This window comes from Urocampus carinirostris, chromosome 1 (genome assembly GCF_059441175.1).
Source record: "Urocampus carinirostris isolate Australia breed hairy pipefish chromosome 1, RoL_Ucar_1.0, whole genome shotgun sequence".
Taxonomy (NCBI): domain Eukaryota; kingdom Metazoa; phylum Chordata; class Actinopteri; order Syngnathiformes; family Syngnathidae; genus Urocampus; species Urocampus carinirostris.
In genome coordinates this window covers 3,979,954-3,991,246 of record NC_142349.1, presented here as the reverse complement: position 1 = coordinate 3,991,246, position 11,293 = coordinate 3,979,954, and the positions used below count along the sequence as shown (strand labels likewise).

Sequence of the window (11,293 nt, the reverse complement as noted above, 5' to 3'; positions counted from 1 at the left end):
CTGCAGCACTTTTTTGTTCCCTCTAAAATCAACAACTTTTTATTTTTTTCCTGTCAACTTTGTTTGTAAAAAAAATAATTTTCAATTAAAAAAACGGACAAAAATAAATTATGCGATTATAGTCGCACGACGATGACGACAAGTACCAACCCGGAAGCGATGAGCGCGTCTGCTGACCCTGGTGGTCGTTAGAGCAGATGCGTGAAACAGAGAGCGAATTGTTCATGTCCATGTTTCGAGCCTGAAGAATGCCAGACTTGCTTGTTGTTTCAAAGCTCTAAGTAGGTTCAGTGAAGGGTAATGAAGGATCTAGCAAACGACACAATCGGAAGTTTGAATAGTTTAGTTTATGAAATGTTATTTAGCGATAACCAATTCAACGTTTGAATGGACTAAGCTAATGCCTTGTTTTTTTCGACAGCCATGCATTGGCACTGCATTATTTGATATGTAAGGGTATGGATCACTCGACAGGTTTTTTTCACCTAAATGTTGTCCCTGCGTCACCGAAGCCTTTGCGGTGATTTGTAAGGCTCGCAATAGCCACGTCGTAAACCGTGTAAACGCCATCCCCTGAATTGGATTTTTGTTTACTCAGATCACTAAATTAAGATCAGGGTTACGTATTGCCAACTATGGCTCCGATGGGTATCCGCCTGTCACCGTTTGGTGTGGCAGTGTTCTGTCTGCTAGCACTCGGCATTTTGTACCACCTGTACGCCGGGGTGATCTCCAGTCGACTCTCCGCCTTCAGGTAAGTTTCTTTCTAATATAATATACAGTTGCTTGATAGCCTGCCTGTGTGTTACGTTATTCTGGTATTGCAACGTGTAGATGCCGTGAATAGACTTTCTCTATACTTGCCATTTGCATGAAAACAAATACATACCCCTCAGCCAATTGCTCCCCATAATAATGTTTGCAATTTGACTTGTTAAACGATAATAAACCTTACAAACACATTACCTATGCAACTACTTTCGAGGCGATTGACCGAACAATAAGTCCCAGAATGTTTGTGTCCTGATGGGTGTGTCTTTTCCAGGATGTCAGCTCCACTCCCATTTTGTTCTTTATTTTTACAAGAGAGTGCTCTCTTAGTCTAAGGCTTTGTAATCTGTACGCAATGGAGTTCCATCAATTATCTGCACGGCTTATCCTCAGTAGGGTCGTGGGGGCAATTGAGTTCCATGTTCTCAAATATTTCATTTTCTTTCAGCCAGAGGAGAAACGTTAATTTGAGAGAACTTCTGGCTGTATCAGTGGAGGCTGCGGTTCTTGGAGGAAAAGAGGTAGTATGTGTTATTAAACAAGCATAAAAAGTCTCATCATTGTAGGTTGTAGCCAATTGACTATTTTGTTTGTTTTTTTCTAGGTAAAGAAAGTGCGAGAGGAGAACTCTCTGATGGAGAAGTCCAAGGGCAAGACCAAGGAAGGGGCCAACGAGCTTCTAACCATGGGGGACCTGCTCTCACATAGGAAAATGTACAATCTTATTAAGAACACCTTCCCAGAGATCATGGTGAGCATTTCTGCGATACAGATAGCTTCTGAATATACCTCTGAATACTTTTATTTTTTATTTTTTTTTAAATGACTTTCTGCATCCTTTTGGTCTGTAGCCAGTAAACTTATATTGACATTTAATTGTTTCAAAATGAAATCCAATTCAATTGTATATTTGTAACCCATTATTGTTTTGACTCACATTGTGTATGTGTAAGCACTTTTAGGCTCTCAAAAATATTTCCACACATCATACATTTTCAGTGATCAAAAATTCAGGGGACAATTTCCGGATCTATTTGGTGAGCAACGTATTTTATTAATGCTGTGCCAAAAAAATAACTCAAAGACACTTATATCCAACCATGCAATGTAGGTTTTATGGCCATGTTTTGAAATAAGGTATCCTAATAGCTATCTTTCTTAAACTAAATTGTAATCACTCTAAAATATTGTTTCTGGGTAACTGTTGCTTTGGTTTAGAAATTAGTATACCTACTTTGCACTTTTTTTTTTTACCTCTCCAGGTTAACAGTGAGGAACATGACAACATGGTAGACAAGACTGCATTTTGGAGTCGGGATATTCCAGCAGACATACTAGATAAGATCGACGGGCGCATGGAAGTCCCCGCCGAAACCGTGACTGTGTGGATCGATCCCTTAGATGCCACGCAGGAATATACAGGTTTGATATCTTCATCTTTTGAAACACTGATCCTCTAAATGGCTTGTAATTGGTTTTACAAAATAAGAGTTGGGTTGTTTGTCTTTAAATAGGTGATTATTTTGATTTATATTTTAACTTTCATTTTGTTATTTCTGCACCTCTGGATCTTTTTTTTCCATCCCCAGAGTCCCTGGTTAAATATGTGACGACAATGGTATGCGTGGCTGTGGGCAGTAATCCAGTCATTGGTGTCATACACCAACCATTCACTGGATTCACTGGTAAGTGCATTGTTTAAACTATGCAGATTATCCCAGTTGATTTTGGCACCAAATATAGCTATAAAGGCAATTAATTGCACACAGAGTAAGTACAGTTACTTGTGAATGTGACTCAAAGAAAAACAATTGCTGACTTGAGGATACTTCGAAAGCTGTGTTTATGTCGCACTTTTTGCAAGCAAAAACGACCCATGAAAAAAATGCATACCCAATTCTCTGAAAGACTCATTTTAAATATACATGATGTTCCGTAAGTTGTTGGTACTGTTAAGGATATAAAAACACATCTGGTAAATTCAGAATGCTTATAATCTCAATATTTACGTGGAATGTTCAAAAATGTTAAATGTGAGCACCGTTATCACACAACACACATGAAGCCAATGGTCATTTTTTGCCAAAGGCTTCCCAGCATTGCATTGTCAATGGTTGCAACAGCTTCAGTCATTCGGGCTTTACTGTTTGGTGCTATGTGGAACAAAGCTGTCTACGGACCAATCTTCGAAGAGCAACAGTCAATGATGAGACGTACTTTGACATGCTGGAAAACTGGTTAACAGATAAGTTGAGTGATAAAGAGTCTTCATTTTCCAGCAGGGTGAAAATGAGATTGCAAGCTTTCTGATTTTACCAGATGTGTTTTTATATACTAAAGTTTCCAATGTATTCAAAGTCGAAACATGCCAAAGACTTATGGAACACTCTGTATTACCTACTTTATGATTTTTTAACTTGTTTCTCTTTTATTATAATTATAATTATATATATATATATATATATGTATATATATATGTGTTTTTTGACATGATTAGCATTAATTTTAATTCTTGTTTATTATGTTACAACATATTTTCTAACAAATTTGGAGTGCTTAAAATGAGTAAAACCATTTTCAATAATTTAGCCTTTTTTTTTTTAAGATATAATTATATTTTTCTTGTATCCCACTTAGCAAACCGTTAAGTGTGATCCATTCATGGGCGAATTTGTTTGTCTGTGAAACTTGGCAATGATGTGGAAAAAAACGACTAAACGAAACCCCATTTTTAAAAATCGGTATTGTTTATCAGCATCTTTGTTGAAACAAATTGTTTATTAAATTCAAACTTGTACTCTTGGCTCCACACTTGCTGAAACATTGGAATTTTAATGACTTAATAATTGAATGGGTTTTATAATGTTGACTCTTTCGGGTCTAGTTTGTCTACTGGTAATGTATTAACCACAAGCAGACATATCACAAACTGGTCCACTTACATAAACGTTTTATTACTTCTCATCGGCAACTCTATTAAGCTACAGTCACCACAGATTTGGTCGTTAATAGCAGGATTGTACTTTCATTTGCATTAAGGGACAATTTGGTGGTTTTGGTTGGCATATTTTGTGTATGCATGAGAAAAATGAATTGTCCTTACAAAAGCCAATCACAAACCATGAGACAGACTTGCTTATCTGTGTCTCTTTCGCAGCATGGGCACTTGTAAATCACGGATCCAATATGACTCCTCGCTCGTCCTACAGTGTTAACCCTCCTAAAGTAATTGTGTCTCGTTCCCATTCGGGGAAGGTTAAAAGCTTCATTCAAGATGCTTTTGGTAACGGCACCACAATCACAGAAGCAGGAGGCGCAGGTAAGACGGTATTATTTTTTTATGATCCATCCTAGAGATAAGAAATAAATATTCATACAGTCAAATAAAGATCAATAGAAATGAAGCATTGCAGTGGTACTTCGTCTTACGGGCTTAATCTGTTCCATGATTGTGATCGTGTGACAAGGGAATCCAAGTATCCAGGCATCCTAAACACTTATAAAACACATTTTCCTGATCATTAAAAACCAATTCATATAGTAATTAAACATAAAAAAAAATACAGAAATGAGATAACTAAGATCGTAGTAACAAAATACAATGTGAGTTTATTGAGAACTTACCATGAGGCATTCGCCGTAATTAAGGTTGCTTGCGCCGAGTGGGGGTGGTGGGTTGGGGGTGAGGCAAGGTGCATTCACGGAGATCGCATAACTGTCAACCTTTCTTTATCATTTTCCACTTGTGTACGCCGTGTAACAATTTTCATACAGAGATTGTAAAAAAAAAAAACCCAATAACTCGTTTTTCCCATTTCGGCTGCAATCTGGGTCCGCTCAATCACTGGGATCATATTACAGTGTAATGGTAGATTGCTAATATTGTCACAATATTCTACATCGTCCTTACTGCTGTGAGTAAATGGGTGCCATGTTGTGTTAGTAAGGTTTATTATCACTTAATGAGGAGTATTTGCAATCATCAATAAGGGGGGTTATTGTCGCAGAAGTAGACAGGTATGAGATCAAGAGACTATTGATGATACATAAGCACGTACTGTAAACTTAAAGTTAAACTTACCATAACAAAAATGAACATACACACAATTTGTTTACAGTACAGTTGCTGTAGTAGTTTGCATGCGCGACCTGGACAAGATGATGCTGTCTCGAGCGGTCTCTAGTGGTCGCCTCTGCGACTGCTCGTGACCCAGATTTTCCTTGGTGTAGCGAGCAAAGTTTTTGTTGGCAATAATACTCGTATACCGAAATTCTCGTGTTTAGAGGTGCTTGTATGAAGAGGTACCACTGTATATCCCTGTATATTGAGCCATACATGAACAAGAACTACGACTTGGATTTTTTTTTAAGCTCTAAAAGGTATGATTTAATTAACATTCATGGGTAATTGTTGTCTTCTCTCATTTCAGGGTACAAGGTCCTGTCACTTTTGCAGATGCCATCTAGTGGTAAAGAGCCAGTTGACCAAGCAGATGTTTACGTCCACATCACCATGATTAAGAAATGGGACATCTGTGCTGGTGCAGCACTACTCTCTGCGCTTGGTAATCTCTTCATGATCAGTCTGCCTTCTGAAAGTGCCCACTGATTAATACCTTTTTTGAACATTACTGTAAAATCTTATAATACAGCGGTTCTTTTTAATTAAATTATTTCTGTTGGAGATGGTTGCTGAGTTTTACATTGTTTAAAGATAGGTTGTGTCGTTTAATGTGTCCTTAAAACATTGAAAGTAGAGTAATTTTTCTATGAAAGATTAACAATGCCCAACCGATTTCCAAGAGCCTTTTTATGTATATTTTTTTCCCTACCACATAAATCTTTTTATTTTATTTTTTACATAGATGTTCAGGGATGTGCAAAAAGTTAGGAACCAGGAAAGAAGGGAGGTGTAGAGGAGAGTGAATTTTCGTTAGTGTAGTTTGACAATGGCGAAAATAAGAAATGGCCCATTTCAATTACAGTCCAAACGAGATTAAAAAATAAGTTTAAGTTTAAGTTTTTAGAGTGCTTCTAAGAAAAACACGTAGTAGCACGCGCCACACGGGGAGCTTGACGGAGGCTGCTATGATGATTCTAGCCAGAAAATAATGTAATATTAATAGGATGCTCTACATTTTCTTTTCATGGTGATACTAATTCCAAACTCTTAAATAGGTTTTGATACCAATACCAGGGACAGATATGCCAAATATCTAAAATTTTACTTCCTTCTCCCCAAAATGGCTGCCGTTGTTAAAGAAATACCTTCTAGAAATACATATTTCCTCTATATTGCTCATTGCACTATTGTTACAATGAACTATTTTTTCATTGCATTTTTATTACGACTTAGTCCACTTTTTCTAAGCAGTATGTTGTTGTTTTTTTTGGGACTAATTATCCCGATAATCTTTTACCTCGTTTTTCTTAAAAAACTATATCTGCAGCATCATTTTGGTGTGATGATTTGGAAGAAATATATCCTATGTTATGATATTATTACAACAGTTACAGTCATTTGCAAAAGTTTAGGCATCCTTGATCATTTTCAAGATTTTCCTTTATAAATCATCGGTTGTTCGGATCAGCAATTTCTGGTAAATATATCAAATAGCTGACAAACACAGTGATATCTGTCAAGTGAAATTCAGTTTTTAGGATTTACAGAAAATGTCCACTAACTGCAGGTGCAAGTAGGCAGGTGCATAATTTTGGGAACGTCAATTTGTAGAAGATCCTCATTTTGCAGAAACAGCCTATAAACGTTTCCTCTAACTTCCAATGAGGGTCTGGGTTCTAGTTGAAGGTATTTTTGACCATTCTTCTTTACAAAACATCTCTACTTCAGTCAGGTTTGATGGTTTCTGAGCATGGACACCACAGGTTTTCAATAATATTCAGGTCTGGGACTCAGGTGGCCATTCCAGAACATTATACTTGTTCCTCTGCATGAATGCCTTAGTTGAATTTTAGCAGTGTTTGGGGTCATTGTCTTGTTCAAGTAGCCATCCCCGGCCCAACTTCAGCTTTGTCACTGATTCTAGGACATAGTATCAGCAGACTTTTGCGAACAGACTGGAATCCATGCAACCATCATCTTTAACTAGATTGCCAATACCTGCACTGGCCACACAGCCCCATAGCATGTTGAAACCACGACCAAATTTTACTGTGGGTAGCAAGTGTTTGGCTTGGAATGCTGTGTTCTTCTTCCGCCATGCATACCGTCCCTTGTTATGTTCAAATAACTAAATTTTTGTTTTATCAGTCAACAACGCCTTTTTCCAAAATCAAGCTGGCTTGTCCAAATGTGCTTTAGCATACCTCAAGCGACTCTTGTTTAAGTAATTATTGTACACTTTCTGTAAATCCTATGAACTTCATTTCACTTCTCAGATATCACTGTCTTTGTCTGCTATATGATATACAGTATATAACTGAAATTGCTGATACCAACAACCAATGATTTTTAAAGGAAAATCTTGAAAAGGATCAGGGGTGCCCAAACTTTTGCATACGACTGTATATGTTTAACACTAAGAAAAACGTAGTGGTCATTAGAGGAATCAATCTATCTCGTGCTCTATGTTGACAATAAATATTTACATCCATTGATTGTTAGATATTAAACAGTTGTGTTCCTACCAAATTTGTACAACAAAGTTATGAATGCCATTTTGTTTTTTGCAGTTTTTAAAGTGATTACATTGTCAAAGAACCACTTTAAACCTAAAAATACCACGCTTAAATGGTACTAGCTTTTGATTTCTTTTTTTTTTTTGAAAATACAACTTTTAATATGGTGGTCTTCTTTCAGCATTACTGCTGCTTTTGTAACTGTAAGTATGAAAACTGTTGTTGAACTTGTCACAGTTTTCCATATTATGAAATACATTTCTCAAAAGTACAAAGGAATTAGTCAAACATACCTTTGGATCTTCCACTGTTGTGTCCTGGCTTTCCAATGTGTGGTGCAGTTGGCACTAAAACTGCTAATTTTATTTAATATTGAACAAATACTAATGAAATTTCATGGGATTCCAATTCCTTATTTTGACTATTATTGTTCACGGTTCTTGGTTGTTTTGACCATTACATCATTGTCCCTCTCTGCCAATCGTGTTGCTGTTCTCCAATTCCAAAGCCCTACAGTATATGGAAATGTACTAAAAAGATGGGGCTCAGGGAGGGATTTCTCTTATCTGAAGGCTTCTCTCCCAGTTCTCCTTGCAAGTTCGAAATCCATTCATGTTTTCTCTCCTTATTTTGAGTGTCTTTACTAAAGTTTAAACTTAATAACAACACATTGACTTGTCCCCTTGCTTTGTAGGAGGCCACATGACAACTCTTAAGGGAGAGGACATAGACTACAGCGGGAATCCTCTCAACAAAGGAGGACTGGTGGCCAGCGTCAATGTTGACCATCAGGCCTTATTGAAGAAGCTGCCAAACTGGGACCTTGATAAGCAGTAGAAATCTCACCGTGACCGGGTCATTTTGTCAGGTTTAGGAATGAAAAGTGTTTTTCCAGAAGAGAGTTCACTACAAACGTTACCAACCTCAGAATGGGACCGACAGCTTCTGCCAGTCACGATTCAGTAAAAAGACCTCGTTTTCTTGTACTTTGATACTTTACATAAATCTGCATGATCATGAATGTTGTTCTTCCCTTTTGTCTGACCATGGGCACACTGGCAAAATGTCTAAAAACGTTTTTATTCTACTTTGTCATCCAGAAGTTTGCATCTCTACCCACACGGTTTTAATTGGATCTTTTCATGTATGAACATCTTGATGTGACTGACAATCCTCACACAGCTCTTTTGAATAAGTCACTGTCATTTTGCTTTTAAAATATAATTTACTTTGGGTTGTGTTCACATCCAGACCCTGGAAAAAAAGTAACAGGATTTTGGCATGCATGTTTTCCCATAGCTTGAAATGTTGATCTCTATCTAAAAGTGCTTTTGTCCAATTTTTTTTAAATTAATATTTAAAGAATCTGTGTGAATTGTTGGGGGGTAAAACAGGAAAATATTTTTCACACATATTTCTTGGGGAGGGGAAGTTACTTTATTTAGTGTCAAGTGTTATGAGACTAATGCTGATATTCAAAGAAAATAAACTTGAAACAAAGGTGTGTGTCAAGTCACAATTGTATGCAGTGCTCCCATGCTACAACAGGGTTTATCTTTCATGGTTCTGCTAATTCACGGATTTTCATTGTGTTGAACAGTCTTAAAAGTTGGAGTTATTGGTCAAAAATAAATAGTTTACAGCAAAGGTTTAGTTTTGGCTTGGACGCACGCCATAAATGTCTCATCAGTATTTTGCAATCATTGTTTAGTCCCCACCAATATTATGCATACGAATCAACACTACCATTTTGTGCATATGACAAGCCCTATTATTCTCTTAATAATTATAATAATCTACATTTATTTTTTCCTTTTTAATGTATGCAACAACAAAAAATCTTGTGAATTGTATTTTAGTCTATGGCTGCCTCTTATTGAAGCAAGACTATCTTGGTGCGTGAATAAACTGCTACAACCAACACATTAGATTTGAGATGTGGTAAAAGTTAGCCATTTCCAGACTAAAAGGAGCACATTTTTATTTTTTTAAACTAGCGAAGGACTCCGTTTCGTGGATAAAATGGAGAAAGCGGGAACATCTTCCGCATTTTAATGTTGAAAGGTTGGCGTGAAAGGTTATGTGATCCCTTTTAATAATGCTCTAGTTTGGGTATGTCAAACTCAGTTTGGCTCTGTGGCTGGATTCAAACTTTCTGTCCTCAGGCAATAATAGTAAAAAAAACAAAAAACTTCCTATTTCTAGCTTTGTTTCTCAGGATTTTTTAACATTCAGCATACTTTAGCAGACTACTCTTCATAATATAATCACAGATGACGAGGGATCTTTTCCAAGCATAACACATTTATTCATAAACAATGGGCAAAAAGATTTTTCATGTTTGGCACTGAATGCATCAAGAGGTTATTTTAAAAGTTGAATGAATCCACTTTTGTACCTGAATTTATTCAGCCCTATATACAAACTCAAGTGGGAGCTGTGAAAAATGTAAATTTTTTGCCTGAATTGTACTGGTTTGAAATCAAAAGAACAACAAAAAAATTTAGCAGTGCATGTGCAATAACAAACAGCATAAGATCAAACTATTATGCTGGGCCTTCAAAAGATAACCGGTTTAACTAATATCCCCAACTCTCCTGCCCCACTGAACTGTTTCCTTTTCATCATCCGCTCCCTGGTTTACCCATGATCTCCGGTCTCTGAAAACCAAAGGATGCCAACTGGACCAAATGTAAATGTACCTAAGCCCACCCCTTGCCTGCTTGATTCCCTCATATTTGGTCAAACCCCGCCTCTCTTCTCATCTCCCTCTCATATTTCGGCTATTATCCATTCCTAATCTCCCTCCGGTATTGTCCCCACTGCCCTCAAAAGTGCTGCCTTCACACCCATTCTGAAAAACTCCGTTCAGACCCCACCGACTTCAATAATCTCTGACCTAACTCCAACCTACCATTCATATTCATAATATTTGAAAAAGTAGTCTTCTCCAACTTCATTGCATCTCACTACTAACAGTTTATTTGAGCCCTTACAGTCTGGTCTCGTCCACAGTGCCCTCTCTAAAGATGACACCTTCCCTCTCTCTCTCCATTGACAGTTCCTTAGTTTTTCCCACCCCACCAAGTCAAGTGTCTGGGTGTCATCTTCGACAGCACACTTTTCTTCAACTTTCATACAAATAAAATCACCTGGTCTGCTTATTTTCACCTGTGCTCCATCAAGTGTCTTCCTTACCACCTACATCACTGCCATCCTCGTCCATAGCATTGTCACTTCCTGCCTTGAGTCTTGTAAATACCTCCTCTAGGGCCTACCCCTAAAGTCCCACCATTAAACTTCAGCTGGTCCAGAAGACTGCTGCCCGCATTATCACCAAAATCCCCCTCTGACCTCTGTCCTTCAGGAATTAAAGTGCCTCCCGATCAACCTAAGAATCCCCTACAAAATCCTTCTGTACACCTGTAATGCCATCTATAACCTTGCCCCTCCCTTATCTCACTGTCCTACCGATTACCATGCCATCCGGCACCCTCAGATCTTCCTCCTCCCGTCATCTCACTGTACCTGTTGCCTATCTCAGCTCCATGGAGACCAGAGCTTTCAGCTGCTCTACCTCCCAACTCTGGAACTCATTTCCACCTGACCTCTGAAATTCCACTACCCTGTCCATCTTCAAATCCAAACTCAAAAACAATTTTTCTGACTTGCCTACCCATAAAATACTGCCTCACATCCCCCCGCCCTTTTTAAAAAATGTATTCTGTTTTTTTTTTGTATTGCTTGTGTCATCATAGTTTTATTGTCATTTTATGTTCCATGTACTGCCACCCCGGACTGACCAACACGGTAACGGACCCCAGCCTGCCCCCGACCAACGAGTACGGATCGATCTTCGTCATAAGACCCGTGTCGCCACCTG

The 11,293-nt window shown here is 37.9% G+C and overlaps 1 protein-coding gene across 1 annotated transcript; it reads left to right on the top strand.

Annotated features, from left to right (window-relative positions):
* The first annotated feature begins 151 nt into the window (after nt 1-151).
* On the top strand, nt 152-8,914 carry bpnt2 (3'(2'), 5'-bisphosphate nucleotidase 2). The gene is made up of 8 exons (XM_088343113.1): nt 152-754; nt 1,220-1,292; nt 1,376-1,522; nt 2,034-2,193; nt 2,361-2,456; nt 3,929-4,090; nt 5,202-5,336; nt 8,105-8,914. Exons 1-8 carry the CDS (start codon nt 636-638, stop codon nt 8,245-8,247), a joined length of 1,035 nt encoding a protein of 344 aa, XP_088199239.1. The 5' UTR covers nt 152-635; the 3' UTR covers nt 8,248-8,914.
* Nucleotides 8,915-11,293: the final 2,379 nt, after the last annotated feature.